The sequence below is a fragment of the Lagenorhynchus albirostris genome, chromosome 9 (assembly GCF_949774975.1).
Source record: "Lagenorhynchus albirostris chromosome 9, mLagAlb1.1, whole genome shotgun sequence".
NCBI classification, from domain to species: Eukaryota; Metazoa; Chordata; class Mammalia; order Artiodactyla; family Delphinidae; genus Lagenorhynchus; species Lagenorhynchus albirostris.
In genome coordinates, this window is record NC_083103.1 from 10534158 (window position 1) to 10553883 (window position 19726).

At 40.7% G+C, this 19726-nt stretch overlaps 1 protein-coding gene across 1 annotated transcript; it reads left to right on the forward strand.

Annotated features, from left to right (window-relative positions):
• Positions 1–17789: 17789 nt before the first annotated feature.
• On the forward strand, positions 17790–19120 carry LOC132525142 (AP-1 complex-associated regulatory protein-like). The gene has a single exon (XM_060157669.1). It carries the CDS (start codon positions 18083–18085, stop codon positions 18989–18991), a length of 909 nt encoding a protein of 302 aa, XP_060013652.1. The 5' UTR covers positions 17790–18082; the 3' UTR covers positions 18992–19120.
• The last annotated feature ends 606 nt before the right edge of the window (positions 19121–19726 follow it).

Sequence of the window (19726 nt, forward strand, 5' to 3'; positions counted from 1 at the left end):
CCTGAGAGGCTTAACAACATCTAGGGGTATTCACATGTAGTGGGATAGCTTTGGAGACAAAAGCATTTAAAGCGAGAGGCGTGGAGTTATTTTCGTTACGGCCGTGACTGTTTATTTTCTTATTTGGTTCGAGGCTGTTCTAAGAGCGTCAGGATTTTAGCTCATTTGTTCTTCATAACGCAGTGGGTATTACTATTGCCCCCACTTTATAGGTGAGGAAACCGAGGAGCATAGAGGTTTAGTAACTTGCCTGAGGTTACATGGCTTGTTGATGGTGGAGCTCAGGTTTGAGCCCAGCAGGTAGTAACCGTGCTTTAATCTACATGTGGCAATTTACTACTTTTGTAGATGGGCCAGGGTCATTCTAGAGAGAGAGAGAGAGAGTGAGTGGCTAAGGTAGTAGGTGGACAGACAGCAGGCCTTGGTATCGCCTTTCCTCAAATGATGACACTATCAGAAGACCTGACCAGGGAAGCCCTAGAATTAAAGCCAAGAATCTCCAGTCTCCCAAACCATCCTACGCCTTCTCTGTCACTCCCTTTTAGACACTTAAGCAAAGCAAATGGATTCCTTACCTGAGTCTCCAAGGTCTTAAGGCTCAAGGGCTGACGTGGATGCTTGCGGCTGAGTTCGCTTAGACAGCTAGGTTCTCAAGCACACAGCGGGCGAGTGAGATGGACCAGGCCTGGGATTGCTGATAGATACCAGGTGACAGGAAATTAGTGGCTTCTGCTACCTTGGGTTTTGCCCCAATTACTTTAGTTTAATACACACTTATCAGAGCTGGAGAGGATATACAAAAAAGTTTCTGCCTTACCAGGAGGTTTCACTTCTTGAAAAAGATCCCAGGGGACTGCCGGGCGTACTTTACGCTGCCTTAATTAGAAGAACTATGTAGGCCCCCACCCTGTAAGCAGGTGTGGATGGGGGGTCCCCAAGGGCACGAAGGGCTCTAGAAATTCTGCAAAGATGGGCTGTTAGGACTTTTACCTTTTTCTGTTACTTTCTTAGGAATGGGTGGGTGGGAAGGAGGCATCCATGCAGAGAGATTGAAGAATCATTAAGCCCGTACCCTTGGAAGTGTTGTGTGTATCCTCTGCAAATGTCATCCTCATTTGCCCACACTTAGGGTTCGAGTGGGACCGTGTATGTCTCGTGTTGAATTTAGTAGAAATGGCCTAAAAATATCTTTTGGTGCTGTGGAACATGTCCCCAGAAGCTTGAGGCAAGAGTTCCATATTTGGGGATGTACATTGAAATAGTACTTTTACCTACAAACCCACCTTTTCCCTCCATCTGTCTAGTACCCTAGTGTCCCCTCTCTTTTCAGTCGGGGCCAGAGCTGTGTGGCCATCAAGCCCAGCGCTAGATCAGGTGAGGAAACGGAGGAAGCTGGTGGCCAGGAGAGTAAACATTTGGGAGACGCATCAAAGAAAGTTTTGCCCAAAGGTATTGTATCCACTGCCCTACCATATACAACCTTTATGTTCATATTTTGGATTTTTCTTACTTGGTAATCTTCTTATCCATTGATGTATTTCGTTAGCGACCCAGGGCTGTAGTTAGGTAATCGTTTGCCTAGTCTAAAGGGCTGAAACATGGCAGCTCTGTTGCTGAATCTGAGGTTCGTTCATATCTTCTCTCTCACTCTCTGTCCTCTCTTCTCTATTTCTCCCTCTGCCTCTCTTTTCTTTAAGATGGTTTGGAATCAGAGGGTTAGAACCAATGGGTAAAAGTCATTCTGGAGAGGCTGATTTGGGGGCAACATAGAAAAAAATGCCATGTCCCCACCCACCATTGGAGCAGTTCGTTAGTGGAACAGGCTAACGTTTGAATAGAGAACTTGCTGTCATCAAGTATACACAGGTAGGAGCCAGGGGGTCACCTCTCATTAATGCTATAGAGAGAAGAGAAGTGGAAACATAAGATCCGCCACCCATTTAAGGTTCCGGTCGTGGGTCTATGAATATCTGCTGAAGTGCTTGAATGGTTGGTGGCGTAGGGATGCTGATGACACAGGGTCTGAGTTGTGGATGATTGTGAGGCCGGAGGTCTGAGTCCTGGATTATGGGTGGCTGGAGGAGTGTGCCTTCATTTCAGTGACTGTGGGAGCAGGTCAGAACTTGGCAAACGCAATGCATGAATGAGGGTTGAATTGGGGTTTCACAACCGGATTTTTCACATCCTTATCTCTGTGTAGGCCCTGTGTTTTTCCCCAAGCCTGTCTTGGGGTGTTTGCTACTCTGGTTTGCTCCAGTGAGATCAGATGTAGGTGGCTTTATGTGTGATTCTTCCTGTAATAAGCTTGAATTTGAATTTATATAAACGTTCACCTTGTTGCCAATTTGGATTAATTGACCTTTCAGTGTTTGTGTTGAAATCCTCCTATGATCTGGATTTGGATTCAGTAGGACTTTCTTTATTCCATCTTTTTTTCCCCACTGTAATGTTTGAGCATATTTTATTAGGTCTATTACACATCTAATATTTCTCTCTCTCGGTTAAACCTCTTGTGATTGTCTAGTGGCTTTCCTGCTTCCAAAGGATCATTGCTTCCTTAAAGTCTCCATCGAAGTTTATTAACTAACCTTTTATTAAGTTAATATTTGCCTCATAGGAATTTGTCTTTCTTTTACTCCCCCCACCTCCTAACGCTCCCATCTTTTTTATCCTTGAGACATTTTGCCACTCTTATGAGAACTACATTCTGCGTCATAATTGTTTGTGTCCGTGCCCTATTCCGCCATTGTCCTGTGCGTCTCTGAAAAGCAGGGCTGGTTTTTCTGACTGCCATGTTCTCTGTGGTGCTGTGAGAGCCGGTGGTCCTGATGTGGTTTTTTTCTCCCATCCAGATGACTATCACAATACTATCCAGTATCAGAAAGTAATATTATGGTGTGTTCCCAACTGTTCAACAAGGCATCGGTACCCAGAATCATTCGGTGTTAGAGGGTTTTGGTTTCAGAGAATTGGTAAAGGAGACGCAGGGTCCCTCGGAGGTGAAACTATAAAGATCCTTTTGCAAATAGAACTTGGTTATAAGTTGGAAAGTCCCAATGTTGTCTTTATAAAAAATAATTACTACTAAGGAAAATATAATTTCGAGTAATTAAGAGCTTTGTAGTTTATGAGGCCTTCCTTCTGTTCTGAGGGACTACTTTACATTAAAAAAATAACATTAGTTGACTATCTGCTTATATGCCAGGCACTGTCCATATAACACCTACAGTGTTGTAATTGTGGAAACCAAAGTTCAGTGGGAACTTCGGGGGAGACTGGCTCAAAGTCACATAGTAAGTGACAGTGATGTTTGGGAAGCAAGAAAACTTCAGTTATAAATTTAAAAGAAAACCTACCATTTTCTGAGCGGTTTTTTAAGTTCCAAACATTCACAGAATCAGTTCACATGTTTCATTTAAGGCTCACAGAAAACGCATCAGGTAAGTGTTGTTATTACATTTTAGTGGAGGAATATAAGACTCACAAAGGTTAAATAATTTGTTCAAGTCACTTTACTTTAAATGGCAAAACCAACATTTAAACCCAGGCCTGACTTAAAAACCCTTATTTACCATTAGGTGACCAGGCCTCTCACCCTTAAATATATCTCAAACCCCACCCGTCAGAACCTTCCTGGGCTGCCAAATATTTTTCATAGGAACCCCACTGCCCCCCATCCCCTGCCTTCACTTATGCAACTGTAGGCCTTTCTCCTCCCAGTTTGTAGCAGAAATGAAAGCCTGCTAGGTTATCCTTTGAGTGTGCTGAGTTTTTTCTATGCCAAAAGAGGCAGAGGATAATAGGATCTGGAGTCAGGGGTCTTGAATCACATCCTTGTTCTAAATCGTACTCGCTTTTGTGGCCTCAGACAGGTTAACCACTTTGAGCTTCAGTGTCACGTCTGTGACATGGGCTAGTTATACCTCTGTCAGAGGGCGGTCGTGACAAGTAACGGAGATGATGATAGAGGTAAGATCCTTAACACTTCTCAGGTATTCTGTCAGTGGAAGGCAGTATAACGTCAGGCAGCTGTTCTTAAAGGGTGGTCTGGGAATCTCCGGGAGTTCTTGAGACCCTTGTAGGGGGTCTGTGACCTCAGAACGATTCTCATCATAATGCTAAGGCCTTATTTCCCCTTTGCACGGGCTTACAGCAGTATCCTCCACGGGCTGCAGAACGTGGGACACTAGGACAGGTTGAATGCAAAAGCAGCCAAGAGAATCCGGCTGTCTTCTGTTAAGCCAGAGTGAAGCAGTGGTTCCTAAGCTTTGCTCTGTATTGGAATCACCTGGGAACCTTCAAAAGTTACCGATGTTCGGCTCTCACCGCATTCTGATTTAATCGGTATGTGGTGGTGTGCGGTGCACTGGGCCTCCTAAAAGTTCCCCTTGAATGTGCAGTCAAATTAGATGTGGATTTGTTTTTCAGTGGGTGTAAAGTTACACAAGATGAGTCAATTCTAGAGATCTGCCGTGCAGCAGAGTATTTATAGTCAATAATACAGAATTGTGCACTTGAAAATAGGTTAAGAGCATAGACCTCATGTTAAGTGTTTTCTACCAAAAACCAAGACCAGAGCCCCACAAAAGAACACAAGGAACATGTTGGAGGTGGTGGATGTGCTTAGTACCTTGGTGATGGTGATGGTACTGGGGCATATGCACACGTGAAAAGTGTGCAGTTTTTTTGGTGAATAAACTACAACTTAATAAAGTTAAAAAAATAAAAGAGTGTCAAGTAACCTAAAAATAAAAAGAGATTTGCAAAACTATATATCAGTGCCACTCTCCACACTAAATTTTTTTATTTTGGAAAATAGAGTTATTTTAGTAAAAATGTTACTTGTATTAATGTGTCATGAGTCGAATAATTTTTCAGAGTGTCGAGGGGTTCTGAGACCAAAAGTTTAAGAGACATTGGTATGTTGGTATAGAGAGTAAGACCTTGGGATCTGGAGCCAGACCCGCTGTTGATACCATGACTTTGCCGTTGCACACGTTGTGACCTTGGGTACGTGACTTACCCTCTCTGTGCTTCAGCTTCATCGCCTGTAAAATGAGTATAATAATCAAATTTGCGCCTTAGATTTTTGTGAGATTAAATGAGCACTTAGCGTGGCACCTGGAACCTTGTAGTGGCTTCCACCAACATTTGCCCTAATTATTGTTAACGCTTCTAGTTGTTATAAGTGGCTAACATTGATCAATGTAGAACCTGTGGGCCAAGCCATTCTTCCAGCCAACTCATCTTTCCACACAGCAGTGGAGCAGGAACCCCTAGGTAGAGTCTCTTGGAGAAAGCAGCAGGAGACATCTTGGACCTGGTCTCACCACACCCTGTTCTGGTTCATTTCTCTGTTTAAACCGTGACAACCAACCCTACGTTGCTGTCCTTTTGTTCAGTGAATGCATGACTAACAAAGGAGGTGACAGCAAGGCGACCATGTGATTTGGGGAGAGGAGGAGATGGCCTTACAAGGAGGCAGGATGTGTTGTATCAGCCAAAATGTTCCCAGACCCCACTCCGTTGAGTCACTCCTCTTTGCTTCAAGGAGTCGCCGGCCTTAAGATTCTATGTTCCTCCCGGCTTTTCCTCACAAGCATAATTCATCTCTCAATAATATTATATCACGTGTTTATTCTCACAGCGCTAGTCAACAGCATTCCTCACAATCACCACGGTCAGCGGGTCCCCTCAAAATTGAGAAAGACAGGGAAATGAATAATTCAATAATGCTGAAGGCCATCAACTTAATCAAAATTCCCTGTAACAGAAGAAAAAGAGAGAAGAGTCATGGTATTAGTACAGTAATACTAATATAATAGTAATTTCTGATGATGATGAGGTAGCAGTCAGTGCCCAGGTAAGAAAAGCTCTTCCACGTGTCTCAAGTGTATCTGATGCTTAGGAATCAAATGACTGGAGGATCATGAGAGCATGCAGCTATTTTAGCACAGTATGGTGCAGCGTGGCACAGCAGAGCACAGTATAGAACAGCATGTTATTTTCTAGAGAACGTTATACAAAATCATCTACTTTCTAAATTACGTGTAGGAAATACTCCATTTCACAAATATATGCAATACAAAGAAATAATATTAAAAAAGTGGTCTGGGCTTCCCTGGTGGCGCAGTGGTTGAGAGTCCGCCTGCCGATGCAGGGGACACGGGTTCGTGCCCCGATCCAGGAAGATCCCACATGCCGCGGAGCGGCTGGGTCCATGAGCCATGGCCGTTGAGCCGCGCGTCCGGAACCTGTGCTCCGCGACGGGAGAGGACACAACAGTGAGAGGCCCGCGTACTGCCAAAAAAAAAAAAAAAAAAAAAAGTGGTCTGTTGAAGGAGAAAGAAAGATTAAGAAGCACGAAAAAGGAGCAAAAATAGAAAAGGAAAGAAAAAAGGGAGAAGAGAAAACTACAGGCTCAGAAAAAGAGGAAAATACAGAAGAAGACACATCAAAAGACGCTAATAGTAACTTCTTGTGTTCTTTTTGTTACCACTAAAGACCTTTAAAATATTTTGTATTTTGATAACTAAGAGCGCCTACAGGGACGCACACCTCCTTAGTAGCCCAGAGGCTGGACACACTTGTATTTTGCTGGCAAAGGTTTGTAAAGGTGAATATGGTTAACATTCTGTTCTGCAGTCATATTTGCATGTTTTGACTCTAGGTTGAAGAATTGTTTATTTTAGAGTCACATAGTATCTCTTGGTGTAGTTACCATAATTCATTTATTCTTTAGTGACAGGAAAGAATTTATTTCCTCTTTCTCCTCTTCTTTTCTGCTTTTTGTTTGTTTGGGTGTTTTTGCCTGTTTTTTGTTTTTGCTACTCTGAGCAATGCTGCCATAAGCATTCTTGCACCATATCCTATATATAGGTGATGTAATCGCTGTGGGGATGGCTACCTGGGTTAAAGTTATGTGTATCTTTCATATAAGTGAATGTCTCCTTGCTTTTCCAAAAGGTAGTAACAGTTCACATCTCTACCACTGATATACAATACAGGAGCATCTTTTCACCATTTCCCTGCCAGTGGTAATTTTTTGTATCTCTTTAGTTTTTGCCAATCAAGTGTATGTAAATCCTAGTCCATGGTTAATTTACTTGACACCTCCTACTATTGAATTTGAGCATCACTCTGAGTGTCTTTGGCTGTTACATTTGCATTTCTGTTCCTTCCTCATAATCTTCGCCTATTTTTTCATTGTGTTCTTGACTTTTTGTCACTTCTGTTTTCTCTTTGTATATAAAAACATTAAAACGTTGCTGTTGTCTGCTTTAAAAATAGTTTACCAATTCTTTTATCATGCCAGACTTTTAATGTAAATGTATATATTTTTTACCCTTTTTTGCTTTCTAGATCAGATATATCATACATTTCCATCACCTCAGTAAGTCCTCTAGTGTCTCTTCCTAGTCAATCTCCCTACCCCCTCTAGAGGGAACCACTATTCTGATTTCAAACACCATTTGTTAAATTTGCCTGTCAATTTTTGTATCTGAATTTGCTTGTTCAGTATAATGGATTGAATTTCATCCATGTTGCCGCATGCATCAGTATCCTATTGTTTGAATAGTCACAGTTTGTTCAGCCACTGTGTTGCTGATAGACATTTGAATTGTTTCAAGTTTTTAATTGCTATGAATAGATTTCCCAAGAACATTCTTGTGTGTATTTCTGAGACATAAAATAGGTCTATGCTTAATTTTGTTAAAAGCTACCAAATAATTTTCCAAGGTGGTTGAACCATTTTACACTCCCGCCAAAAATGGATAAGAATTTCATTTGCTTCACATTCCTGCCAGCACTTGGTTTTGCCAGTTCTTTTAATTAAAGTCATTCTGGTGTGTGTGCAGTGGTATCTTAATTGTGATTTTAATTTGCATTTCTTTGGTAATTAATAATGTTGAGCACATACTTACATGCTCACTAGCTATTGGTATGTCTTTCTTTGTGAACTGCTTCTTCAGGTCTTACTCATTTATTTTTTGGTCTTTTTATTATTTATTTTCTGGAGTGCTTAATATATTCTGCATATGGGTCCTCTGTCAGATACATGTATTGAGGAGATTATCTCCCATTCTGTGCCTTGCATTTTCACTTACTTTTTTTAAAAAATGGAGATATAGTTGACATATAACATTGTGTAAGTTGAAGGTATACAACATGTTGATTTGGTGCATTTATATATTACACCTTAGTGTTTGTTAGCCACCACTTGTCACATCACATAATTATCATTTCTTTTTTGTGATGAGAACATTTACAATCTAATCTCTTAACAACATTGAAGTATGTAATACAGTAGTGTTAACAGTAATCACTATGCTATGCATTAGATCTCCAGAACTTATTCATCTTGTAAATGGAAGTTTATACCCTTTGACCAATGTCTCCCCAAATCTCCCACCCACCAGCCCGTGGTAAACACCATTATACTCTGTTTCTATAAATTTGACTTCTTTGGATTCCATGTATAAGTGATATCATACAGTATTTGTCTTTCAATGTCTGACATATCTCACTCAGCATAATGTTCTCAAGGTCCATCCATGTTGTTGCACGTGGTAGGATTTCTTTCTTTTTCATGGCTGAATAATATTCGTGTGTGTGTGTGTGTGTGTGTGTGTGTGTGTGTGTGTGTGTGTGTGTGTATCATATTTTCTTTATGCATTCATCCATCAGTGGACAGTTAGGTTGTTTCTATGTCTTGGCTATTGTAAATAATGCTGCAGTGAACATGGGGGTACACTTCTTGAGTTACTGTTTTAGTTTACTTTGGATAAATACCAGAGTGGAATTGCTAGATCATACAGTAGTTCTATTTTTAATTTTTTTTTTAGCAACCTCCATACTGTTTTCTATAGTGGTGGCACTGATTTACTTTCCTACTAACAGTGCACAAGGGTTCCCCTTTCTTCACATTCTGGCTAACACTTGTTATTTCTTGTCTTTTTGATAAATAGCCATTCTGCCAGGTGTGAGATGCTATCTCATTGTGGTTTTGATTTGCATTTTCCTGATGATTCATGATGCTGAGCATCTTTTCATGTACCTATTGGCCTTTTGTATGTCCTCTGGAAAAAAAAAATCTATTCAGACCCCCTTCCCATTTTTTAATTGGATTTATTTTTTGCTGTTGAGTTGATTGGCTTTTCAAATATATTTTCTATATTAGATCTGTGTCAGATATATTATTTGCAAATATTTTCTCCTATTCCATAGGTTGACTTTTTATCTTATTGATGGTTTCCTTTTCTGTGCAGAAGCTTTTTAGTTTGATTTTGTTCCACTTGTTTATTTTTGCTTTTGTTGCTTTTGCTTTTGGTGTCAAATCCAAAAAATCATTACCGAGACCAATGTCAAGGAGATTACCACCTATGTTTTCCTCTAGGAGTTTTATGGTTTTAGGTCTTTCATTCAAGTCTTTAATCCATTTTGAGTTTATTTTTGTGTATGGTGTAAGATAGTGGTCCAGTTTTATTCTTTTGCAAGTGACTGTCTGGTTTTTCCCAACACCATTTATTGGAGAGATTGTCCTTTCCTCATTGTATATTCTTGGCTCCTTTGTCATAAATTAATTGACCATATACGTGTGGGTTTATTTCTGGGCTCTCTATTCTGTTCCACTGATCCATCTCTCTGATTTTATGCTGATACTGTACTGTTTTGATGACTATAGCTTTGTAATATGGTTTGAAATCAGGAAGTGTAATGCCTTCAGCTTTCTCTTTCTCAAGATTGCTTTGGCTATTTGTGGTCTTTTGTGGTTCCATACAAATTTTAGGATTTTTTTTCTATATTTGTAAAAAATGCCATTGGAATTTTGGTAGGGATTGCATTGACTCTGTTGATTGCTTTGGGTATTATGGACATTTTAATGATATTAATTCTTCTAATCCATGAGCAGGGGATATCTTTCCATTTTTTCATGTCTTCTTTAATTTCTTTAATCAATGTCATAGTTTTCAGTGTGCCAATCTTTCACCTCCTTGGTTAAATTTATTTCTGTACATTTTATCTTTTTTTGATGCAATTTTAAACGGGATTGTTTCCTTAATTTTTCTTTCTGATAGTTTGTTATTAGTGTATAGAAACACAACTGACTTTTGTTTATTGATTCTATATCCTACAACTTTAGTGAATTTGTTTCTTAGTTTTAACAATTTTTTTTGTGGCGTATTCAGCATTTTCTGTATATAATATCATGTCATCTATAAACATGCAGTTTTATTTCTTCCTTTCTGATTTGGATGCCTCTCTCCTCCCCTCCCCTCCCCTCCCCTCCTCTCCTCTCCCCCCTTTCCCTCCCCTCCCCTCCCCTTCCCTCCCCTCTCCTCTCCTCTCTTTTCCTTCTTTACTTCTAATTGCTCTGGTTTTTTGGCATAAAACATACACTGTATGACTTCAACCTTCAGTATTAATCTGTAGTTGTTTTATTTACCAATATATAGTCATTTTTATTGGTATGTGCTATAAAATGTGTATTCTGTCATTGTTGGGTAAATATATCTATTAGCTCTAGTTTCTTACTTTTGATGATATCTTAAGCATTAAAGCATACCAAAGTCTAAAGTTCCTCAAACCTTTACCCTCTTCTCAGGTAAAATAAAAGCCCTTAGCAAACACAAATAGCAAAAACATCATTTGCTCCCATTTCTAGTTGTATGTTAATGTTGCCTGGTATTTTAAATACTTTATTTTTAATCCTAGTGTATATGATTATTACTGCATTACACAAGCAGTATTTGTTTGTGAGTGTCCACATACTTATCCCATCCTTTGTTCTTTATTACTTGTTGCATCTCATTGTGCTATCATTTTCCTTCTATTTGGAGTTCATTCTCTATTATTCCTTTAATGTGGGTCTGCAGGAGGCAGACTCAGTTTTTGTATCTCTGAAAATTCTTCATATCACCTTCATTCTTGTAAGATATTTTAATGGGTAACAATAGATTACTAGTTGGCAGTTATTTTATTCAGCATATTGGAGATATTGTTCTGCTGTCTTCTGGCTTTTATTGATGCTTTTGGGAAGTTAACTGCCCATCCAGTTGCTTCAGCTTTCTCCTTTTTGTAATTTTCATATTCTTTGAATTTTTTTTTTAGTTTTAGTTATGATTACTGAGAATTAAGAAATGAAAAGAAACCATGATTTGAAAAATAACTCAGCAAATTGATAAAGTGCACCAAAGCATGCTGTGCAAGACTATTATCTAAGTTCGAGGTTTTAACATAAGGTTTTTCAGAGCTTTATTATTATTCAAGATAAGACCACAGAGAACTGTTTTAATGGCAATTTTATGTTAATTCATGTTTTCCAAAAATAAGACCATTGACGGTCCCTGCAACTCTTGTAGTTTGCAAATGTAGCCAGTTCCTTCCTAGACTACTGTTACTGCCCCCTAAAACCACCTTATGACTAACTCCAGCTGATGAAACCCTATTAATACCCTTCCCTACTTTCCCCTGTTGAGTCTGAGACTCTGTACTCTCCTCTGTTAGCAAATTTAATAAGCTTTTAATTGTCATAGATTTTCCTAGTGGTCTCTGAAGGTGCCAGACAGTCATGGAGGCCCCAGAGAGGTCTAGCCAGACCCCTCACCATTATGGTCCTGGTCCTTTGACTCATCTAGTGCCTATTTCACTGGATCCCAGTGAGCCTCCCTGTCTGGGGTTTGCACATCCATGCTGGTGAGGTGAGTGTAGCACTTGTCACTGATCAGGGTTTATTTGTCCTAGAACTCTGGTCTCCCAGGACTTTTTCATTGTCTCTTCAGATTTGTTCTTGTTTTCTTTTTCATCTAGTGAAGTTCTGCCAGAACTTTGCCACTAGCCATCCTGTCCACCCATCTGCGTTTTATCTATACTTTTGTACATCTATAAGAATAAGTCATAGGGCAGGAGTCATGATAGATTTTATAATTCTGTCTTCTTAGGCAGCTACAGGGACTAATGAGTGAAAGGTCTCTTTGACCAGTATCGGTTCCAGCACCAACTATCTTTAATTACTCATTAAAATCTTAGAAGACTTTTTAGTCTTGTCTATGTATGAGAAATTGGCTGTCAGAGAGATTCTTTTTCACAAATTCCACCTGTCAGAGCCAGCTGATTCCTCATGTCGGCAGGCAGGGGTGGATTTCCAGGACTCTCACTATTCCTAATATCTTCTTACTTCCTGGTTAATCATTGACTGCGTCCTTAGAAATTAATTCTGTGTTGTATTTCATTGCATGATTTGACTCCCATTCTGAGAATATGGATTATGTAATAAATTTGTCAGTTTGTTCCACTAACAGATCTGGACTATTTTGCCTTGACAGCTAGTTATCATTCTTTGTCACCTTAGGCAGGAGATTGGTTATTTCGGATACTTCATCAGAGAAAGAGTACACTTGAGCCTTGTTAGATAAGATCTTACTAACACCACCACCATCACTACCACCACATACCTTTACTGACCTACAGCTGTAGTCCTCGAGAGTTTCTCCAGAAGTAAATGGTCCAAAAGATAGGACAGCTAAAAGACAGGTGGCCCAAGCACCTCAGAATTACCAAGTAAATTGCTTTCACTCAAGACCATTGGAACAAAACTGCCCCCCACCCCACGAACAAATGACAGATGCCATTGATGGTGATGTGCTTACCCTCTTGGCTATTTTCTCCTCTCTGTGTTAGTTCAAGGTTCTAGAATATTGATAAACAACCCAACAAACATGGTACTACCAAGATGGTCTTCTTTGAAAATTAGTATTGGCATATTTCTTCATTCATGCATGCTGACAATAAGGGACAAACTCCTAGAAGACACAAACCACTGAAACTAACTCAAGAAGAAATAGAAAATCTGAATATACCTATAACAAGTAATTTTATAAATTCCCACAAAGAAAAGGCCAAGCCCAGATGACTTCAGTGGTGAATTCTTACGAGCGTTTATAGAAAATTTAATACCATTACTTCACAAAATCTCCCAAAAGGTATAAGAAGGAAAGAATATTTCCCAGCTAATCCTGTAAGGTCAGTTTTAACCAGACACAAAAAATCAAAGACATCACAAAAAAGGACAACTATAGACCAATACCCCTTATAAATATAGAGGCAAAAGTCTTTAACAAAATACTAGAAAACTGAATCCAACAACATTTAAAAAGGGTCATGCACCATGACCAAGTGGGATTTATCCCAGGAATGTAAGGTCTATTTAAGATTAAAAAAAAAATCAATGCAATACACCATACCAATAGAATAAAGGGCAAAACCCACAAGATCATCTCAATAGGCAGAGAAAAGCATTTGACTAAATTCAACACTCATTATAAAAATGTGCAATACACTAGAAAGAGAGGAGAATGTCCTCAACATGATAAAGTCCATCTGAAAAAAGTCCTCAGCCAACATCCATCATACTTAACGGTGAAAGACTAGATGCTTTCTCCCTAACTACAGGAAGAAGATAAGGATGTCTGCTCTTGCAACTTCAGTTCAACATTGTGCTGGATGTTCTAGTCAGGGCAATAAAGCAGAAAAAGAAATAAAAGCATCCCGAGAGACCTTCAAGATGGCGGAGGAGTAAGACGCGGAGATCACCTTCCTCCCCACAGATACACCAGAAATACATCTACACGTGGAACAACTCCTACAGAACACCTACTGAACGCTGGCAGAAAAGACCTCAGACCTCCCAAAAGGCAAGAAACTCCCCACGTACCTGGGTAGGGCAAAGGAAAAAAAAAAAACAGAGACAAAAGAATAGGAATGTGACCTGCACCTCTGGGAGGGAGCTGTGAAGGACAAAAAGTTTCCATACACTAGGAAGCCCCTTCACTGGCGGAGACGGGGTGGGGGGTGGGGGGGGTGGGTAGTGGGGGAAGCTTCGGAGCCACAGAGGAGAGCTCAGCAACAGGGGTGCAGAGGGCAAAGCGGAGAGATTCCCGCACAGCGGATGGGTGCCAACCAGCACTCATCAGCCTCAGAGGCTTGTCTGCTCACCTGCTGGGGTGGGCGGGGGCTGGGAGCTGAGGCTCGGGCTTCAGAGGTCAGATCCCAGGGAGAGGACGGGGGGGGGGGGGGGGGGGGGGTTGGCTGCGTGAACACAGCCTGAAGGGGGCTAGTGCAACACAGGTAGCCGAGAGGTAGTCCGGGAAAAAGTGTGGACCTGCCTAAGAGGCAAGAGACCATTGTTTCGGGGTGCACGAGGAGAGGGGATTCAGAGCACCGCCTAAACAAGCTCCAGAGACAGGCACGAGCCACGGCTATCAGTGTGGACACCACAGACGGGCATGAAACGCTAAGGCTGCTGCTGCAGCCAAGAAGAAGGCTGTGTGCAAGCACAGATCACAATCTACACCTCCCCTACCAGGAGCCTGTGCAGCCCGCCACTGCCAGGGTCCTGGGATCCAGGGACACCTTCCCCGGGAGAACACGGCGTGCCTCAGGCTGTTGCAATGTCACGCCAGCTTCTGCCGCTGCAGGCTCACCCTGCATCCATACCCCTCCCTCCCCTCGCCCTGAGTGAGCCAGCTGCTCACTCCTTTAACCCAGTAATCAGCTGCTCCTTTAACCCCGTCCTGTCTGTGGGCGGGGGTGGGGTGGGGGTGGGGAACAGACGCCCTCAGGCAACCTACAGGCAGAGGCAGGGACAAATCCAAAGCCGAACCCCAGGAGCTGTGCAAACAAAGAAGAAGGGAAATTTCTCCCAGTAGCCTCAGGAGCAGTGGATTGAATCTCCACAATCAACCTGATGTACTCTGCATCTCTGGAATACCTGAATAGACAATGAGTCATCCCAAAATTGAGGCAGTGGACTTTGGGAGCAACTGTGGACCGCAGTGGACCTGGGGTTTGCATTCTGCATCTAATTGGTTTCTGGTTTTATGTTTATCTTAGTTTAGTATTTAGAGTTTATTATCATTGGTAGATTTCTTTATTGCTTTGGTTGCTCTCTTCCTTTTTTATATATATAGAGAGATTTTTTTTTCCTTTTTCTCTTTTTGTGAATGTGTATGTGTATGCTTCATTGTGTGATTTTGTCTGTATAGCTTTGCTTTTACCCTTTGTCCTAGGGTTCTGTCCGTCTTTTTTTTTTTTAGTATACTTTTTAGCACTTATCATTGGTGGATTTGTTTTTTGGTTTGGTTGCTCTCTTCTTTCTTTTTTTATTACTTATTAATTTTTTTATTTTTAATATTTTTTTATTTTAATTATTTTATTTATTTATTTATTTTTTCCTCCCTTTTCTTCTGAGCCATGTGGCTGACAGGGTCTTGGTGTTCTGCCCAGGTGTCAGGCCTGTGCCTCTAAGGTGGGAGAGCCGAGTTCAGGACATTGGTCCACCAGAGACCTCCCAGGTCCACGTAATATTAAAAGGTGAACGCTCTCCCAGAGATATCCATCTTAACGCTAAGACCCAACTCCACTCAATAACCAGCAGGCTACAGTGCTGGACACCCTATGCCAAACAACTAGCAAGAAGGAACACAGCCACACCCATTAGCAGACAGGCTGCCTAAAATCATAATAAAGTCACAGACACCCCAAAACATACCACCGGATGTGGTCCTGCCCACTAGAAAGACAAGATCCAGCCTCATCAACCAGAACACAGGCACTAGTCCCCTCCACCAGGAAGCCTACACAACCCACTGAACCAACCTTAGCCACTGGGGGCAGACACCAAAAACAATGGGAACTATGAACCTGCGGCCTGCAAAAAGGAGACCCCAAACACAGTAAGTCAAGCAAAATGAGAAGACAGAAAAACACACAGCAGATGAAGGAGCAAGGTAAAAACCCACCAGACAAAACAAATGAAGAGGAAACAGGCAGTCTACCTGAAAGAGAATTCAGAGTAATGATAGTAAAGATGATCCAAACTCTTGGAAATAGAATGGAGAAAATACAAGAAACGTTTAACGAGGACCTAGAAGAACTAAAGAGCAAACACACAAGGATGAACAACACAATAAATGAAATTAAAATTCTCTAGAAGGAATCAATAGCAGAATAACTGAGGCAGAAGAACGAATAAGTAACCTGGAAGATAAAATAGTGGAAATAACTACCGCAGAGCAGAATAAAGAAAACAGAATGAAAAGAATTGAGGACAGTCTTAGACATCTCTGGGACAACAATTAAATGCACCAACGTTCAAATTATAGGGGTCCCAGAAGGAGAAGAGCAAAAGGGACTGAGAAAATATTTGAGAGATTATAGTGGAAAACTTCCCTAATATGGGAAAAGAAAGAGTTAGTCAAGTCCAGGAAGCACAGAGAGTCCCATACAGGATAAATCCAAGGAGAAACACGCCTAGACACATATTAATCAAACTATCAAAAATTAAATCAAAGAAAAAATATTAAAAGCCGCAAGGGAAAAACAACAAATAACATACAAGGGGATCCCCATAAGGTTAACAGCTGATCTTTCAGCAGAAACTCTGCAAGCCAGAAAGGAGTGGCAGGACATATTGAAACTGATGAAAGGGAAAAACTCCAACCCAGATTACTCTACCCAGCAAGGATCTAATTCGGATTCGATGGAGAAATTAAAACCTTTACAGACAAGCAAAAGCTGAGAGAATTCAGCACCACCAAACAAACTTTACAACAAATGCTAAAGCAACTTCTCTAGGCAGGAAACACAAGGAAACGAAAAGACCTACAAAAACAAACCCAAAACAATTAAGAAAATGGTAATAGGAACATACGTATCGATAATTACCTTAAATGTAAATGCATTAAATGCTCCAACCAAAAGACACAGACTGGCTGAATGGATACAAAACAAGACCCATATATATGCTGTCTACAAGAGACCAACTTCAGACCTAGGGACAAATACAGACTGAAAGTGAGGGGATAGAAAAAGATATTCCATGCAAATGGAAATCAAAAGAAAGCTGGAGTAGCAATTCTCATATCAGAAAAAATAGACTTTGAAACAAAGACTATTGCAAGAGACAAAGAAGGACACTACATAATGATCAAGGGATCAATCCAAGAAGAAGATGTAACAATTGTAAATATTTATGCACCCAACATAGGAGCACCTCAATACATAGGCAAATGCTAACAGCCATAAAAGGGGAAACTGACAGTAACACAATCATAGTAGGGGACTTTAACACCCCAGTTTCACCAATGGACAGATCATCCAAAATGAAAATAAATAAGGAAACACAAGCTGTAAATGATACATTAAACAAGATGGACTTAATTGACATTTATAGGACATTCCATCCAAAAACAACAGAATACACTTTCTACTCAAGTGCTCGTGGAACATTCTCCAGTATAGTTCATATCTTGGGTCACAAATCAAGCCTTGGTAAATTTAAGAAAGTTGATCATATCAAGTATCTTTTCTGACCGCAACACTATGAGACCAGGTATCAATGACAGGAAGAAATCTGTAAAAAATACAAACATATGGAGGCTAAACAATATGTTACTAAATAACCACGAGATCGCTAAAGAAATCAAAGAGGAAATTAAAAAATACCTAGAAACAAATGACAATGAAAACATGATGACCCAAAACCTATAGGATGCAGCAGAAGCAGTTCTAAGAGGGAAGTTTATAGCAATACAATCCTACCTCAAGAAACAAGAAGCATCTCAAGTAAACGACCTAACCTTACACCTAAAGCAATTAGAGAAAGAGGAACAAAAAAACCCCAAAGTTAGCAGAAGGAAACGAATCATAAAGGTCAGATCAGAAATAAATGAAAAAGAAATGGAGAAAACAATAACAAAGATCAATAAAACTAAAAGCTGGGGAGCTTGGGGATCTGAGGCGAGCGAGGGGCCATGAGGACAACGAGGGAGTCTAGAGCCCGCTGCCCGGCCCTCCTCCCTCGCACAGCGGCGACTCGGCGGCCGCTGGAGTAACCGCTGCCTTTGTTCCGAGCGCCTGTCCCTCCCGTCGCCCTAGCCTCTCACTCCGCCGCGCTCCGGCCGGCCCGCCCTCGGTCCCCGAACCCCCATTCGGCTCGTGCCGCGCGGATGCGGCTGACGGGCCTGGGTTTGGGCTTTGAGCTGGAGGAGGAGGAGAAGCGGCGGCACCTGGGCGGCATGCAATGGGGAACTGCTGCTGGACGCAGTGCCTCGGACTCCTCCGCAAGGAAGCTGGGCGGCTGCAGCGAGTAGGCGGAGGCGGAGGATCCAAGTATTTTAGAACATGCTCAAGAGGTGAGCACTTAACTATAGAGTTTGAGAATCTAGTAGAAAGTGATGAAGGGGAAAGCCCAGGAAGCAATCATAGGCCTCTTACTGAGGAAGAAATTGTTGACCTAAGAGAGAAGCATTATGATTCTATTGTTGAAAAACAGAAAGATCTTGATATGAAAATCCAAAAAGAGTTAGCCTTACAAGAAGAGAAGTTAAGACTAGAAGAAGAAGCTTTATACGCTGCACAGCGTGAAGCAGCCAGGGCAGCAAAGCAGCAAAAGCTCTTGGAGCAAGAAAGACAGAGAGTTTTGCAGCAATACCATCCTTCAGACAATGGAGAATATCAAAGTTCAGAACCAGAAGATGACTTTGAATCTTGTTTGAGAAATATAAAGTCACAGTATGAAGTATTTCGAAGTAGTAGACTCTCATCAGATGCCACGGTTTTGACACCAAATACAGAAAGCAGTTGTGATTTAATGACCAAAACTAAATCAACTAGTGGAAATGATGACAGCACATCTTTAGATCTAGAATGGGAAGATGAAGAAGGAATGAATCGAATGCTTCCAATGAGAGAACGTTCCAAAACAGAGGAAGACATTCTCCAGGCAGCACTTAAGTATAGCAGCAGGAAGACTGGAAGTAATCCTACATCTGCCTCGGATGATTCCAACGGGCTGGAGTGGGAGAATGATTTTGTTAGTGCCGAAATGGATGATAATGGCAATTCTGAGTATTCTGGATTTGTAAATCCTGTATTAGAACTGTCTGATTCTGGCCTAAAGCAATATGATGTGGATCAACAAAAACGGTAGGGAAAAATTGTGTGATCTTGTTCATCAGTTATGACCAAATGTTTAAAACCAACTAGAATGTATAAATGGTTGTGCTGAGCCTTTTTGTAAGAGGGGAAGTAAGAAACATGTTATAAATGCTTATTAGAAAGGAATAGGAATGATGGGTTATATCTGAATTGCTTCAGATTTAAGTGCAATTTCATCATCTGCCTTCTGCTTTTCAAAAACAATTTAATGGTTCTGTTATGTTATTAATTAAATTTCTTTAACTCTTTTCTTCATAGCAATCCTGTTTACTGTTTGTAGATTTTCAGCTTTTAAAATAGTTTTATTAATTTCACCTTGAATGCTTTCTTAACTCTGTTTCAGTAGCTAACTGCGAAAGTATTAAGGCATTTTGTGTTAATTCTCAGCAGATGTGAAGGGAGCATGAGGAGGGACTGCCAGATTCAGATTCAGAATAGTGTTCCCTTTTCCAGCATTATTCATTCCTATGACTTACTTAAATTTTATTATGTGATAGTAAGCACAATTAATTTGAGTAGATGACCCGAAAGAAAAGCCGAAGTATCAGTTTCTTTCTACACTTGTTGCATATCCTACTATAATAATGTTGACTCAATCTGAACAAGGTATGTGATATGTTAAGATAATCTTTCAGAGTTTGGACACTTAAAGTGAGTAATCAAAAGATATTTAAGAAAATATATATACTTAGGTGGGTTTTTTTGTGTTTTGTTTTTTTGTTTTTGT